This window comes from Anser anser (assembly GCF_964211835.1).
Source record: "Anser anser genome assembly, chromosome: 5".
Classification (NCBI taxonomy): domain Eukaryota; kingdom Metazoa; phylum Chordata; class Aves; order Anseriformes; family Anatidae; genus Anser; species Anser anser.
The window spans coordinates 59,608,779-59,625,998 of record NC_139725.1 but is presented as its reverse complement, the minus strand read 5'-3'; the positions used below and the strand labels follow the sequence as shown (position 1 = coordinate 59,625,998).

The 17,220-nt window shown below is 39.7% G+C and overlaps 1 protein-coding gene across 6 annotated transcripts in view; it reads left to right on the top strand.

The window, feature by feature from the left end:
* SYNE2 (spectrin repeat containing nuclear envelope protein 2) overlaps nucleotides 1–17,220 on the top strand; it is a 187,609-nt gene that overhangs the window by 26,344 nt on the left and 144,045 nt on the right. For all 6 annotated transcript variants that reach the window (XR_014585355.1, XM_083839115.1, XM_083839114.1 and 3 more), the window contains exons 3-17: nucleotides 3,750–3,811; nucleotides 4,759–4,854; nucleotides 5,114–5,191; nucleotides 5,283–5,375; nucleotides 6,648–6,829; nucleotides 7,789–7,985; nucleotides 8,464–8,561; nucleotides 9,347–9,448; nucleotides 10,181–10,318; nucleotides 11,202–11,366; nucleotides 12,987–13,099; nucleotides 13,772–13,928; nucleotides 16,022–16,118; nucleotides 16,277–16,464; nucleotides 16,634–16,798. Coding sequence is in view for 5 of the 6 variants with exons in the window: in XM_083839115.1 (XP_083695241.1) it covers nucleotides 3,750–3,811; nucleotides 4,759–4,854; nucleotides 5,114–5,191; nucleotides 5,283–5,375; nucleotides 6,648–6,829; nucleotides 7,789–7,985; nucleotides 8,464–8,561; nucleotides 9,347–9,448; nucleotides 10,181–10,318; nucleotides 11,202–11,366; nucleotides 12,987–13,099; nucleotides 13,772–13,928; nucleotides 16,022–16,118; nucleotides 16,277–16,464; nucleotides 16,634–16,798 (1,931 nt within the window). In the remaining variant the exon portion in view is untranslated. The remainder of the gene's footprint in view (nucleotides 1–3,749; nucleotides 3,812–4,758; nucleotides 4,855–5,113; nucleotides 5,192–5,282; nucleotides 5,376–6,647; nucleotides 6,830–7,788; nucleotides 7,986–8,463; nucleotides 8,562–9,346; nucleotides 9,449–10,180; nucleotides 10,319–11,201; nucleotides 11,367–12,986; nucleotides 13,100–13,771; nucleotides 13,929–16,021; nucleotides 16,119–16,276; nucleotides 16,465–16,633; nucleotides 16,799–17,220) is intronic.

The window sequence follows — 17,220 nt, the reverse complement described above, 5'->3', positions numbered from 1 at the left end:
TAATGAGCTGTGTTGTGTGGGCTAGATGGAAAGAGAAGGACTGCTGCACTGCAGTCTGGGGAGATATTGGCAGGCATTGAGTTTTGTTATTGATTCATGTGGATATATATTTTTATTTTGGTAGTGAAATAAGCCAGGCTTCAGCTGAGGCTGCCAGAAAGGCAGCTTGGTGTTTGCATTAAGCAGCGACTGTAGTTTATGGGGGTGTAAGTTGTGCTTAGGTGTGTGCAGCAAAATAACCGCTTTGTACTTTCACCACGTGAGACGTTTGCCTGAGAGCCGCCCGTGTGAATCAACACTTGCAGTATCTGTCCCACGTTTTGTAATGCGTCTGCATGCTGATATGGAGAGAGTCAACCAAAACAAGACCAAATATCCTCATCCTGATGGTCTTTCTATTACCAACCCCAAAAGCAAGTTCTCCAGATCAGTAGCAGCCTTTGGCAAGAGCTACAGCTGGAGAGTCACTGACGTCAGGCAAAGTATTTAATATTTGCTTTCTGCCTCTTTTCAAGTGCCAGAAATACCAGCCTTGCCTTCCTGATAAAACTGAGCGCAGCTACTCAATAATCACTCATTAGGTAATTGGAATGGCTCCCGCATGGGTATTCAACCAGAGGGTGTGGTTGGGTCCTGTGCTAACACGAATGCACTAACTCCGTGCTATTTATGTCCTGTAGGCTAGCATTGTGATGATGACTGGCCTGTGTGGCACTTTTGCAATAACTTTCTGTTTTCCAAACAACACTGAATTTCGAGATCGCATTTTTGTCCATGTCTTTAAGACTACCCTGATCTAATTGTTCACCACCATCTCCGTGTAATTTAGAAAGAAGCATAAAACAGTTGAGCAAGCAGGGCAAATCGACTGCTTCATGCTCCCTCAGGACTGTGGTATTATAGATTAAAGGAGAAGTGTTAAAAGACGTCAGCTCTGAGATGCACAACAGCACTTGATGTGTGCGATGCATGAATGTTTTTCTTGCTGTTCACCCACCTGGTGAGCCAGGAGGTCTTTGGGTCAGTTGGAAGGTTAGGAGCGGGATGCTGCCATCTTCTTCAGCAGCTCTCTCTGCTCTGCCAGCCGATGAAACTGTGAGTTCGCACACAGCCACACAGGCTGTCTCAGCTGATGCGAAGCCACCCAGGACTTGGGTTTGTCTTTGCCAAATTCCCTGAGCCTAATTAAACGTGTGGTGCTTCCCTGTAAGTGGCATTTCATTTTTATGGTCGGAGCAGTGATGGGTTTTTTATTTTTCCCACAAGGTGCTTGATGTATTTTGTATCTTTCATCCGTCCCGGCCTACACAAATACACGTATCTATTGCTGAGCAGTTTTGCACTTCTCTTAGAGTGTTAAACGTCCCTTCACATTAATATTTTGTGCAAGGGCATGGTTTTAGGGGTAGAAGAGGCTATTCAACCTCGCTCGATCCCCCCAGATTAGTTTCTTTTGCAAGCTGACTGCCTGTGCAGAGTCTCTTGTCGCCTGTCCGCCTCAGCGGGAGGCTTTACCTCAGCGTTCCCCACGACTCGCCAGTCCTCAGGGAGCTATAAGGTGAGGCTAGAGCTGCGCCCAGGCCTGGCTTCTCACCATGGTGAGACACATAATGTCCTCTCATGTCTCCCCGGCTGGGCAGTGGACTGGCATCCCACCACCCATCAGCACTGTGCTGACTGCAGCTCCAAAGCCCCATCCTCTGCTCCTGGCTGCCCAGAGCAGCAGGGAGGGGCCTTGCACTTTCTCTCTGCTTTACATCTCTCCTACCAGTTACTCCTAGGTTCCTCGCTGCCTGAGGGGAAGGCTAGAGGCAAGCAGACAGGAGGGGCAGGAGCCATGCGTGGGGCAGCTGTGTGGCCATGCACAGAGGGGCCAGGCCAGGCATCTGCCTCAGCTGCAGGGAAAGGGGACACATGGGTGGGCTGTGTGGCTGGCACAGCCTGAAGGTGGTGGCTTAAGCGACCTAAACATCGACTCCTGTACCAGTGTAAGCTTGCCCTCCCTCAGTTAACAGTCTATTTGATGTGCTTTCTAGTGTCTGTGTGAAACCAGTGCAGCCTTCTGGGTGTTTATTCAAATGGTAAGGGGGAAGGGAAGAGGGAGGAGACGACCGCCCTTCTGCAGCTCCAGGCAGGTCCCTGGGGCAGGCAGTGCTTTTTGGCCTGCTTTTTGAGCAGCCAACCCTAATGCTTACAGTCAAAGCTGATGCGGAAGGGGAGAGAAAAAGGAGGTTGTGTTCACGCGCAGAGCCACTGGGATGGCCGGTGCTGACGCGCTGTGGGTTGTGCAGGCAGCAGGGCCTGTGCAGCTCCTGGCTTAGCAGTGAGGGTAAAAAGCCTGTTATGTCTGTGGCCAACACCTGCCCTTACCTCAGGCTTGTGTGCACACTGACAGCAGGGACTTATGCTTTTCGTGACGATGGGGAAGGGCGTCTTTCTTGGGAGGGAATTGTGTGATGGTCAGGATGTGACTGGAGGCAGATAGTGGGGTATGCTGGGTCTGACTGGGATGGAGTTAACTTTCCCTGCAGCAGCCCATACAGTGCTGTGCTCTGCACTTGTAGCTAGAACAGCACTGGTATCACTCCAGTGTTGTGTCTACTGCTGCACAATACTGGCCTTTGCTTTTTTTTTTCCTTTTTTTTTTTTTTTTCCTCCCTTTTTCCTTTAATTAAATCATCCTTATCTCAAACCTTGAGCTCTTTGTGTCGTATTTTCTCCTCCTTCCTCTTTGGGGAGGGGGAGTGAGAGAGCGGCCGTGGTGGAACTCGGCTGCCCACCTGAGTAAATCCACCACAGGGGGCTTGCCTGGTTGTGTGCTGCTCAGCCTTTGTGTTATCTGGGGAACGGGATGAGCAGCTTGATATCTGCAGTGAAGTGAAACCAGGCAAAGAAATCCCTTTTCTTTATCTCTGCCACCCACAAACCACAGAGAAAGGCTTCCCCCACTTCTGAATTCTAGCTTTGTGTGAGAAATGGTTTAAATATTCCAGTTTTTGAAACTAGGGCTTAAACAATTTTTATCTCCCTTCACAACTGCATAACAGCCTACAGGACCTGGGTGATGAGCTGGATCTCTGAGTAGCCTGGTCACACTCTGTGTCCCATTTCATTGTTCTTCACCAAAGCACAAGTTCAAGCACTTCCTTCCTACTCCCTCCTATTTTAAGGTCCCAGGTGCTCCTGTTTGGCCAGATTAATGATCTCTGTACTCAAGGGAGGACCCATCAGTGAAAGAAATGCTATTAGAGGGTATTTTTCCCTACGACATCCTAATATCTCTCTCCATCCCTTCAGTTAGCCAAGACATCTCATTGTATGGCTTCACCTACAGATGTGCATGTATCACCTAACCCTAGGATCCCTCCTGGTCTCATTACCCAGCCCCATGCACAGATTTTCTTGAGTTTCAAGAATGGTTGTTGTACTGATTGTTCTGAGTTTTTTAAGGAACAGTTAGGAATGAATGGAGTTATTCTAGATGGATTGCTCTGTAGGATGATGTGTTCACACCACTGTTCGCATTTGCTGAGATTTTTGCTGCATCCAGTAGATGTTGATGGTTGTAGAGATCCTTGTGTTATCGTCTCTGCAAACAAGAAAATATCACCACTAAAATAAGAGTTGAGGAAAGCTAATACTAAACTGTATCTAGTGTCATATCTGGAAGAAGAGATCGTAGATTTTTGGAAAAGAAAAACAAATAATTTTTTTTTGACTAACCATTTTTTCTTTTCTTTTTTCCACAGTGCAACGAGAGTGTACTCAGAAGAAAACCTTCACTACCTGGATAAATTCAATATTGTCAAAGGTAAGAATGGTATTCTTCAGGAAATACATGCTTTTTGCTTTTTTGTTTCGGATGTGCTCTGTGGAGATTAACATTTTTTGGAATAAACAAAATTAAAGATTTTAGGTAGTGTCTGGAAAAAGAAGCTCCTGGAAAGTATTTGTTTAATAGGTGTTACATCGGTAGTAGTCCAAAGACATTTTTAAGTGAGTGTTTGTAAGTAGATGACAGTATCTTTCTCACAGTGTAGAAACATCCTTTTGCTAGATTGTGGCACATGTCTCAGGGTTTTATGAGGTTCTATATTTATGATTAGTTTTACTGTGTTTAGAGAATTATTTTTCTCTTATACAATCCAAGAACATGAGTTTAATGGGATGACCTGGGGGACTAATATCTATTAATACAGGCGGCCTGATATTCTGTATTCACAAAGCAGTTTGAGCAGCATATGCTGGGGCTCTGACTTGCTCAGGTAAAAAATCCTGGTTTGGTCTATACTTGAGCGGAAGCCATTGAGCTTGTGATAGTTTTATATTGTTTGCAGGTGTGTGAAAAGAGTGAGGATTTAGTTATTAAGCACTATAGTCAAACTTGTACTCAGGGTACATTGATTAGGAAGTCAAAAAATGAATTAACTGCTGCTCATAACTTTCCTTTTGTACAAAGTTACTGTTTTTTGCAACATACCTCCTCAAAAATACAATATATACTGGAAAATAGGGCCTAATATAACTCTTAGAAAACTCAGAGACAGGGCAAGACAGAGTAAGAAACAAATGTAATAGTGGGTTAGAATGAGCAGGATATAGCTGATTAGATGCAGGATTTATATTTCAGCTTATTGTGAACAAAAAGATGCTAAACATTTTTTTAACAATAAAGTAGAACAATCTGCCATGTTCTATGGTGTGGTGAATTCAAAATGGCTAAAGATGGTGTGACCAGCTCTGAAATTTATTTTGCAGCACATACCTCCTTCTGTTATCTCAGACCTGTATACAGACATACAGCAAGGACATATGCTTTTGGATCTGTTGGAAGTGCTTTCAGGTCAACATCTGGTAAGGCAGAACAATAAAAATATTAACTCAATACTTTGTCAAACCCAGAAGAGAATTTTGGATATGCTAAGTTGTGAGATCATGAGCAATCCCTCTGGAGTCACAGAACTATTTGCAAGTAACTTAATCTTACATCATTGACACTGAAACACACTGAAAGAAGTTACTCTAGTCATTCATAAATCATTGCAAGACTTTCAAATGAAAATAAAATGAATTTTTACAGCTGAGATTGTAACAAATTCTTTTTGCTTCACAGCCACGGGAAAAAGGATTTAATACCTTTCAGTGCAGAAGCAACATAGAAAATGCCTTGACATTTTTAAGGAGCAAATCAGTGAGTATTAACTTAAAAATTCACAAGTAAAGCCCGCTTAGCTGGTGGAACATTTTCTTTGTTAACAATGGTCCTTTTTTTTCCCCACTAGCTCAAGCTCATAAATATTCATGTTGCTGACATTATTGAAGGAAAACCTTCCATTGTGCTTGGCCTAATTTGGACAATTATATTTCATTTTCATGTAAGTATTTCAGCAATGTAAGGGAATATTTCAGTAGAGGGAAAGAGCACAAAAATGTGTTAACATACATGGTTGCCCAAAGAGATGAATTAGTACAAAGCAGATAATTTTCTGACATCTTGAAGTGACAACTCAGAGAAGAGATGCACCAGTTCATCTTGCCTGTGTCTCTGAGTGGCTTCTCCAATGCAATGATACCGTTACAGCTTGATGAACAACATCTAATTGAAAATGATAACATACTGAGGTTTTTTTCAATAACTAGTTAAAAATGGGCTAAACTTTGCCTAGTATGTCTAAGACCTGTAATGATTAAGCTCTAAATAGAGCACCAAATAGAGCAAGTAGTGAAAAGTGGTTCACATCCACCTCCCTCAGGGGCAGACCCCTCTTCATTCAGTATTGGCTGTGCTCACAGTTCTTGCTATTGTAATTCTTGCTATTTGTTTTTTTTCAGTACCAGGTACCTGAAATAATATGAAAACTGTTGTAGTGATGTTTCTTATACAAGATACTGCACGTGCATCTTGCATGGCATGAAGTTATGGGGCGGAAGGGGAGGGAGTTTGAAAGCACAAAGCCTTGCTGGAATCCTGTTGTAGAACTGCAGAGAATGATGGAGCTAAACTGTCTTCTAGCAAGAGCCCCACAGTGAATTAGCATAGGTGCACTGGGGATGAGCTGGTGACAGGGGCTAAGGAAGGAGTCAAGAAGCAAAGTTATTTGACTGTTGTAAATGTAGCCCACATTTTTCTTGGTAAGGGTGCTTTGGTGCTGGTGGTTCTTGTGCTGCACATGGCTCTATACATTATCTTTTTACCTAAGCCAAGCCTCTCTAACCAACTGTAGATCTCTGAGGCCAACTGATTAGGTTTTCCTGCACTCTGAGTGAGCAGGCAAAATCTTAACATGCCTAGTACAAGGCATGACAGCACAAAACACAGCTGCCGAGGGCTACTTTTACTGGTAGAAGTAGGAAAGTGCACTGACTGAGGAGGTGCCTTGATGCCAGTGCTGGTACCCACAGTATCCCATGGATGTCTTGGGTGAATATTTACTGCCAAAAAATCAACTAATGATCCAGCATGAAATAATTCATCTTGAACAGATAAAATTTGGCAATGGTTGGGAAACCTGATCTGAGCTTTGGGTGCAGAGGACTGCTATTACAGCTGTAATAGAGTCCTTTCTAATTCTCTGTGGTTTACTGCCATTGCTGTCTTGGTAAGTTTTCACTGAAACCTGATTAAACTCTCCCATCATTCCTGATAGATTGAAGAACTTGCCAGGACACTTGCTTGCACTTACAATCAGCCTTCTCTTGATTGTTCAAATACCGTTGACTCTTCTCCAAAGGCAAGCAGATCAGCTAAAAAAAGTGCTAAAATTAAGGAACGGTGGAAGATCTCTGCTACAAAGGCTCTTTTGTTGTGGGCAAAAGATCAGTGTTCACTGTAAGTTCCGTCCAAGTCTTACAAATAGTGTGTTACGTTTTGTGTTTACTACTTTCCTCTAGATGTGGTATTTTTCCTTGCCTTTTTTTTAACATTACTTAATGACAGCTTAGCAGAAAGTGCTTTCAAATTTGTATGATGTTATCAGAACTTTTAGCATCAATCAGGCCCTAAATATTTTGACATGAGCCCTTTAAATGTAATGAAGTGAGGCTAATCCTACTAATAAAACACCGCAATGTAAATTGGTTTGTTTTGCTTTTCTCTTTTAGGGACTTACAGTTTCCTGTGCGATAAGTCTAGTAGAATGCTTACATGATTTGTTAGCTTTAATCCTTATGGTTGGCATTGGTTAACAAACTTTCAGTAATTATTTATATTTTTTAAAAATGGAAATTGTAGCATTTCTAGGATTCCTACATCTCATGTGGAATGTGAGACAAACAGAATTACAAACGTTCTGTCAAAGCAGTGCACGACTGCCAAGAAGGATTCTAGTGAACAAAACAGCATAACATCTATTGCAGCAACTTCAGTGCTTTGCTTATTTTTCCATTGTGTAGAATACGTTGTAGATTATAGAATGTGAGACAAGTGAGAGCAAAGGTGATATTCACAAAGGATATTGGAACAGTAAGGCTGTAGGTTCGGAATGCAATGTAGGATAGAAACACTCTAATTTTGCAAAAAAGTAATGTATATATTTTCTTTTTTGTATACTATATATATATAAAACTATACACACACACAGATGTATATATGGTTGCAGTGATTGGTAGTACTGGTCTGTATTGTTTTCTGACCCAACTTCTGCAGAAATTTAGTGGCAAGATTTTCTGTAACTCCTTGGATTTGTTTCTACCCCGTTTTACCAAATTTATCTTGTATTACTAAACTTGTGCTTAGGACATCTGAGTAAACTCCCTGTGACATTTAGTTTCTAATCGTTTTTGGGATAGGCATGGTTCTATCAGTGTGACTGATTTCAAGTCAAGCTGGAGAAGCGGACTGCCTTTTTTAGCTATCATCAATGCTTTAAGACCAGGTCTAGTTGATTTGGAGAAGGCAAAAGCTAGAAGTAATAAGGAAAACCTGGATGAGGCTTTCAGAATTGCAGAACTGGAGCTCAATATTCCACGGCTTCTTGAACCTGAAGGTAAGTGATCTGCTTTTTTATGTCTTTGCTCTAAGGAGTGAGATTAATATAATCCTGCATGTGTTGACTTGTAATACAGGAAAAAGTAAGCCTGTGTTCAAGTTTGAAATGAAACATTGATCATTACCGTAATGCTCTAACTCTAATGTGGTTCTTTATTATATAATTTAGAGTGTACTTAGGATTTTTAGGATATTTGAATTGGCAGCATACACTGGAATAATATGTTGAAGAGAGAATATAAAACTTTCCCATTCATATGAGAAACTTGTTCATTAGCTCATCATGTTATATTGAAGTATTCCCAAGGAAAAAATGTTCATTACATATTAATTTCTGTCAGTGGTATGTTAACTGAGCTACTGCAAAATAAACATGTTTATGGTAATGTGTTTTAATAACTGCAATATAGTGTGTAATTATGTGATCAAGTCTAGAGGGCTGCATAATTATGTAAATGGCATATTGACTCTCATAGATATTGACATTACGAATCCGGATGAAAAATCAATCATGACGTACGTGGCTCAGTTTTTGCAGTACTCCAGAAATATGCCGGAGACTGAAGACATGCAGGTATGTCGTGAGGTTTATCACTGAGGCATTTTTTAATTAATGTGCATCATGAATGCTAAGAATAATGGTACTTTTTGTTGCCCGGCTTCTAACACGACTCAATAACAGTTGTCCTTCATGGCTGGGCCCTCTGATTCAGCCACTGACAAGGCTGAACTGGCTTGAACCTTCTGATGCTCCTGTAGGGTAGCTATCACTCAGTGTGATAGATTTTTGATGATACTGATGGAAATGCTGTGCAGACTGTTGGGTTTGTTTGTTTATTTGTTTGTTTTTTTCATTTAATTATTGAAGAGGACATTTTTAAGCCTGTCTGTCTTTGTGTGCGCTCTCAAGTGTGTATGTAAGTACTGGGGAGGAGACAGACGGATTTGCAAATGTACAGAACAACCAGCTTTAAATTTAATAGCTGAGAGCAGACAGAAGTCGTCACTCACAGACTGTGCTGGTTGGAAAAACAAGATGCCTGTTCTCTGTATATTCCTATTAGAATTTATATACTAATTGCCTATTGACGTATTTTCATACTGATAATCTCCTTTCGACAGGACTGCAATCAGTCTCTTCTTTTATTTAAGATGCGTTCATATATCCAGGAGCCAAGTTTAAAAATTTGGTCTTGTTTTATAATAGTGGCTGACCCAAAACTTGTTAGAGTCCCCAGGAAATATTATTTGTTTCTCATTAGCTTTGGATACCCAATATGTGTTATTTTATGGCACAATGTGAATTAAAAAACAAGGCTTGCAAAATGGAAACATTAAATTTTCTGCTCTAATTACTAGGGAAAATTAACAGAGGCTATGAGCTGGTTGGCTGCACAAGGGAAGAAGTTAGCAAAGTTGCTGATGGACACAGAAAATGAAACACATTACCAGAAATACAAAGTAAGTTGCATTTTGTATTTAATTGCTTTGCAAAAATAAATTTTAAAAATATTCCCAGAAACATAAACTCTTTTATAGTTCATTGCCTAAACCTAAATTTTAAATAAACTTTTTAACAGGAGTTGGAAATCTGACAATGAATTTGGTAAATGCTCTCAAATGATTGAGGGAAGGATAGGATAAAGTTATTTCTCTTAGAAAACAGATATATGCTGTTTGGTTTTTGAGCAAAGAGGGTTTTTGGAGAGAGTACGGTAATGTCTTATTAATTAAAAGACATAGTTTGAGACTTGGACATGATTCAAACTCCTAGGCCCTTTTCAGAGTCAGCTTCTCTATTCCTGTGATAACAATAATGATAGGTTTTCCCAGCTAATGAAATAGAGGATTACTAGAAATGCTGGCTATAGATTGTACCTGAAGTAAAATGTCCTTTGGTTTATATTGTAGTCAGAGTTTGTAATAAAATGGTCTGCAGAAGACCATTAAAGGAGGAATTTTTTCTTTCTCTTGGTGGAAGAGGAGACCCAGGTCCTGATGGCACTGACATTATGTTGAACACAAATTTTGCTAGTGAATGGCACCTATACTTTCAGACCTACTCTCTTGCCTTTCCATGCATCATGACCTTTGATGTTAATGGAATTTATACTAATATGTTCAAAGTCAGTACTTGGCTTCATGAGTTTCCATCTAAGTCTTCTATGAATTACTATTCCTTTTTATTCCTAGGAAATGATGTCATTTATGGAAGCATTTAACCAAGAAAAAAAAGCGTTCCTGCCCCTGTTGTCATCAAAAAGAAGTGAAGCTGAGCTGAGTGAAGGCCAGCAGCAGATGAGAGAAGAGTGGAGTAAACTGGTCGCTCAGGTCAGAAACATTTCTAGCTCACCTTGTTACCAATGTGAACATGTTTGGTGAAGAAGCCTAAGTTTACCTCAGGAATATGCACAAGGAGAAGTGGGGAAGTGATACTTTATTTGCGTTGAAAAAAACAATATTGACCCTGAACCTGAAGCTCTGACAAGCTGAGTGATGTACAGTGCCCAAGAGGAGTAAGAAGGAGGCTGTTTATTACCCTTCTGCCTCCTGAGCATCAGGACTGTGAGAGGTCTGCAAAAAATGGCATGCGATTATTTCTGAGCAGTCTTCAGATCAAAGGTTTGGGCCTATTTATGCTTGAAAGATTCTTTTAGGACATAGTTATGGCTCAGATAACGGTGCAGCCAGGAGAAGTGTGATAATACCCTCTTCCCCATGGCACAGGTAGTGATACAGTTAGATCTGGTTGGTCAGTGCTTTTCAGTGAGGTTGGCAGTGTTGCCTCCATCTGTTGCAACTGGGGATGCATTGGGTCTTGTTGGAAATAGCTCTTTATGGAAGAGATGTTCATCCGTCAGTTCCCAGGATAGAAAGCTGTCCAGAGCATGCGTTGTTTCCCTTCCACTTTGCAAGTAATTTACTGTACATCTCTGTTGCCAGGCCTTGAGCTGGCCACCAGCTGAGGATAATAACTATAAGTTCTCTTTAGTGCTACAGAGATTACAGGCTGGTGAGAAAACGTGGGTCTCAGGTGAACATAGCCGATTTGCAGCTGACTCAGCTGGAAGGTCCTTTTCTGATTGGTGACAGATTTTTTTGTTCTTATTTTCTGGGGTGTCTAAAGCATCAGCTTACGGAACATATGTCTGTATATTGGGGATGGGGAAGAAAATAATGGTGACAAATTTAATCACTTGTTTTCCTTTTAAAGATTAATGAATGGAAAGCAGATCTGGACCAGATGTTGCCTCCACCTCTGGATGGCATTGAGGCCTGGCTTCAGGAGGTAGAACATCTGCAAGCAGAAGATTTGCCTGATTTGCAGGACCCATTTAAAGCAATGTCTCTCTTCAGAGAAATAATTGTGATATTTAAGGTAAGCAGCTCACAAAGGAGTATTCTGCTTCAGTCTGACCTAGCAAAGCACTTGTTATGGAATTGCTGTTTGACATTTTAGGAAGTGGTATAGATATGTTTATCTTCTGAAGATGAAAAGCCCTTCTGAAGATATCTTTGATTTTGATGAGTTTATTTAAATAATTACATGCGTCTATAAGGAAGTTTTCTGACTTCACTGGGGTGAGGTTAAAATTGGATACTATCTGAATGAATAAATTATGGCATTCTTTTTTATGTGGCTCCTGCAACTTGTTTGTTAAGTAATAACACAGGGTAATTGCATCCTTATCTTTAAATCTATGCTTAATACATATCTGTTCAGAAAAGCACTTGGGCTCAGGGTTACATTCCATTGAGTTCACACAGCTTATGTATTTAAAGTTAAGTATTTGCTGAATCACTCTGTTACTCCATTCAAAGCAGTGGGAGGTATTCTGATACCTCAGTACCGTGCAAGTTATTTATTCTGATCTTGAAATCTTTACACTGATAATATTTTAAATGTCCTTTTGAGTTTGAAAACTTTAAAAAGCATAGGTGTGTCAATGCCTGGTTGATTTTCATGATTCTGTACTTCTTTTTGTATGAACAAGGGTAAGTTGGATGTTTTTGTGACATGTCATTGATATGATTTTGAAAGATAATGGGATCTAGAAGGTCTTGTGAGTGGCTCGATAACACCACTCTTTTGTACTGTTGCTATTTAGTTCCTGGTATGAGAGCTGGCTATTTTTTTTTACTGATAATGGCTTTGCCAAACGTTAGGCGTTTGATCTATGATTTTTGTTTTCAGAATAAGCAGTTAAAGTATTTGTAAGAATGAGACAGAGGAAGATTTGGGTTTAGGATTTTCTTTTTTTTTCCCCTATTGAACATGTAGATAAAATCATTATTTTTTTTTTAAGAAGAAGAAGCCCAAGATACTTAATTCCTGTCAAATCTGTTTTGATGGAATGGGAAGACATTCTGCTGAGATTTTTTTCCTCCTCCTTCCTTTAAACCAGTCTTACTAATATGGCTCATATATAGATCTTGTGGCTACAGTGGTGTTTCATGATGGAAATTGTACATTCTCCCAAGATTCAGGATATTACCCACCAATGCTCACAACTAATTAATGTGACATGTTATCAGAATGCTATTAAATGGAATTTATTGGACATTCAAATAAAGGATTAAGCAGTTGTGACATAATAAATTTATTCAGCAGTTTTTGCTGTCGTTATTTGCTATCACATAGCAAAGAATACCAATATCCTGAAACTGTTAAAATGACTCATTTTTGTTCTAAAGATGGTAGTAAAAGTGGGGAAAAGAAACGATAGCATAGGTAGAATAGTTCCATGTTCCTTATATTTAACTAGAGGCCCAGGGATAGGCGAGATTATGCTTTGCTGTAAATATCCACTTTAGAAGGGGATGAGATAAATACTTTCATTGCACTTTAATGAATAACGACACTGAAAGATTGCCTTGTGCTGACTGGTTCTTAATAGCTCTTACGCTAATAGCAGGTGGCTTGCAGAATTAAACAAGGTTCAATGCTAGGTGACTCTAGCATTGAAATGAATGACTTACTATTTCCTTTTCTCCCCAGGGCTTGATGGATTGTTTTGATTCTCACTTGGACACCCTTCAATCATTTGAGAATAAAGATGAGAAGAATATGCCGCTAGTGGTTCCTGAAAAGCTAGAGGAAATGAAAAGAAGGTTATGAGCCTCAAATTCCCTCTACTTTGACTATATTGTGGTCTAGTTCTGCAAATGACTTCCTCTTTTATTGTGAACAAAGCACATAATTTATCCATGCCTTGAAGAAAAATAGCATTTTCCATTTAAGCACAGATTGACTGGCATACAGAGCAGACAGGTCCAGTCATTGGTCCAATGAAAGTCTTAATTATGTGTGCAAAATGGAGCTCATTAGCAGGAGCTTTTCAGGTGCCCTATGCAAGTGTGGGGAGGAAACACAAATATTTTGAATGTAAAGATTTTTCTGCGGGTGGAGATTCTCTGTCCAATTTTAAATTTCCACTTTTTGAAATCACCAAGATTTACAGGTTGTACAACCGTATTAAGCTCTTGGGGGATTTTAAAAAAAAATATTAGTGAATCTGTGTCTGTAGTCTGAGATCTGCTGACATACAAATAGCAGATGCCCCTTTTCTGACCATTTAAGATTTTCCATAAATTTAGCAGTCAATATTGACTCAAAATTGCTATTACTTAAAAAAAGTGAACAGTTATCTTAAAATTTTACTCCCACCATAACAAAATAGATGTTTACATATAATATATGTAATTCAGAGTTTTTAGGCTAAAACCCCTATACATTAATGCCTTCTACATCTAATGATTTTTGGAACATTTCACTGTTTGCAGACTCAGCAATACGTGTTTCACAAACTCCAGCACCCTTCTTGATTATCACTATGGACTGTGCTCAGCCATTGCCAATGAGGTGATGTTAAAGCTAAATATATGGAACATGAAATATGGGACAAAAGAGTCCGTGGAATCACTGCTAGAAAATTGGAATGTAAGTTTAAAATAATATTTGTAATATTGTAAGTAATAATGTAAGTTTAAAATAATATGTATTTCATAATCACACCCTGACAATATTTCCTCTTCTATCCATTCTGTTTGATTTAAACATGTGTCTGTCCTCATATGAAGGTACCGTGAAAGTTGATAGAAGCATGGTAGGTTTCTGAGTTCTGGGACTTTGACAAAGGAGGGCGCATAGATTCCATAGAAGCTTTCTTTCACCTTGTGTCCTCCAGTTTTGCTCTGAATGAACATTCTTTCTTCAGTTTAGAGGAATGGATACAACTGTGACTGTAGTTTTCTCACTGCCCTTTTCAATTCTTTACTGGGAAGATTTCTTTCTTTCTGGATTTTTTATAGAGCAAGCAATTTTTTTTTTATAGAGCAAGCAATTTTTTATAGAGCAAGCCCTTTCCTAGCTCAAATCCGTACAAACCTCTCTGGAGTAGTTCAGAAGTTACTGTTTTCAAAAACAACTATTACTGGCAGTGCTAGCTAATTCTGCTGTAGCTGTTGCCTCTTCCTTTTCCCAGCTTCCTTACCTCCTTATGCTTCCTGGTGAATATAAGTTGTTTTGTTTTGTTATATTTTTATGCTTAGCCCAGCTTCTGGGGTGCAAAAATATGGCAAAATGATGCCACATGTAGGCCTATAGAGGCTATAGATGGGGATGGATTACCCTACCCCAAGTACTGCCAAAGATGCATCAGGAGGCTGAGAGATTAAAAAATTTGCCCTATCTCCAGTTAACAGGACTCCTTGAGAATTCCATCTTAGCGAATAGAATAGAGTAGCTCAGTTGGAAGGGGCCTTCAGACATCATCTCTAGTCCAGCAGCCTGACTATTTCAGGGCTATCCAAAAGTTAAAGCATGTAATTGAGGTCATTATCCAAACGTCTCTTGAACACTGACAGGCATGGGGCATCAACAACCTCTCTAGGAAGCCTGTTCCGGTGTTTGAGCACTCTCACGGTAAAGAAGCTTTTCCTAATGTCCAGTCTGAACCTGCCCTGGTGCAGCTTTGTGCAGTTCCCGCACAATTCAGTCTTTGGTTGCCAGGGAGAAGAGACCTGCACCTCTTTAACATCCTTTTGAAAGTGTGGAGTTTCTAAAAAGTTGCTTGAGAACTTTTCAAGCTGGAAAATCTCTAGTGGAATTTCACCAGCATCAGAACTGTAGAAGGGGGCAATAAGAAGTTACATAAAATCTCAGTTTTCTTGAGTAGTATTAACTTTACTCTGTGGTGAGGTGGGAGTACAGCATTAATCTGCGCTGAGTTTCTTGATTCAGTTGGTTTCATAAATGCTTATTATCATGTTATTTCTATGGGCATATTTTATGGTCTTTCTCAGGCTGATAAAATATAGGGAACTTTCCCAAGGAATGTAAGGTTTGTTGCTGGCTCTCTTGGCCCCATGATGTGCAGTCCTTTCTAAGTGGTAGCCCATTTTTGTCACTACAGCAGAATAGGTTGGTTTATAGCCTGCTAGATAAGACGTTTATAGGAGTGAGAAGCTACGCACTTTAGATTAATAGGGGCTGAGGACCAACCCTCTCATTCCCTGAGTGAATGTTCAAACCACAAGTCTCTTCCTCTGCTCCCATTTCTTTCTTCCTGACCCTTTCTGTCCCCAGTTTGGATTTTACTTGATCTGAGTCAGGAACTATGCACAATGATATTTCTGTGTATGCAAGAAAACCCACCTTTTACTTACATTACTTTTTTGATTTATGGGATTAAATTGTGCCAGAATTGTTCTAGGTGTCATTTCTCAGTACTGCCCTACATCCTTAATGTTTTGAAATAACTAGTTCTGACTCATGCAGGACTGTGACTCAGTCAATGCTATTCAGGAGTTAATACTTCCCATTTAAGATACTCTCTGCATGAGCAGAAGACAAATGGGTCAAATTCAGACTAAAAGGTGCAGATGAGCTGCTGGATGGGCTTGGCTCAGTTTACATTTAACCTGCAGGCTGTAGGCACATATCAAAAAAAAAATGTCCCAAGTTGTATTTCCTACCATGAAATTTTATGTGGGTCAGTGTTACCCATGCCAATTCCTTTTCACTTTGGGCAGAATTTTGTTGAAGAAAAGAGACTTGAAACACAGCTAGAAACTGCTACTCACATCTGTGAAGATTTGAAAAATAAAAACATAAGCAGTCCTGGCTTAGGTAAGTTCCTCCTCAAAAACTGATAATGAAAAACTCTATTTTGAACTGATGTGCCATAACCAGTTTTAATTCCCACTTAAGTGTTGTGTAAAATACTGGCTATATATATATATATATATTTCCAAATGTATAATGGTATCCCTTTTTTGATGTCCTAGCTGGTGATCCTCAAGAAATTAGCAAACTTTTTAAGATGGTGGAGTCAAAGATTTCTATGTGCAGAGATTATATTTCCAATGTAAATACTACCCTACAGAAAGTCCTGTCTTCCTGGAGTAATTATACAGAAAATCTCCACTTACTAAAGACGTGGCTGGAAGAAAAACGAAATGATTATCCAAAAGAGGTACGCCATTGGATTTGTTTTTGTCATGGCAGACAGAGGTACTTGGAAGCCTCCTGGAAGGAAAGCATTATATGTGACAGTTGTGGTTGTTGTTGTTTTTCCATTCCTCGTTTTGGAAGTAAAGTCATGACAGGGTTCTGCTTGAAATTATTTCAATGCCTCTCTCTAGACCCCTGCTGAGATCCTGGCAAGCTGGAATTCAGTGCATGGTTCCTTAAATGAAGCTGGAAACTATCTCATCGAAGTCAGCAAAGAGCAAGTCAGATCAAATATTGCCAAAGAGCTCAAGAAACTGAACAGGAGGTGGGCTAAGTTTATCAAGAGGACACACTTTGTAAGTCACCAGTTTCATACTACTCTTTCAACAAGCAGCCTTCAAAATTATCTTTTCTAAAGTTACCAGCTTGTTAATCACATGTCAATAAATCTTTCAGTCAACTCAGTATTGCCAGTTTTAAAACAGGAGGAACAGAGAATACATGGGGACATCCCATCCCACTCATAAGTCTTTGCAACCCAGTTAAATGCTCTTTACAACACTCTGGAAAACACTCAATTTTTTAAATCGAAATTTTAAAACCACCTACAAAGGGATACTTTATTGCAGGATAAAACTCTTTATTTAGTTCTAGAGGTGGATGTACTCAATATATTGACAGCTTGTGAGCCTTTGCTAAATTGTATAATCTCTGCCTCAGCTAGAAGAAAGTGGTTAATGCTGCATAGGTATTTCTAGGATTATGCAACTTCACACCA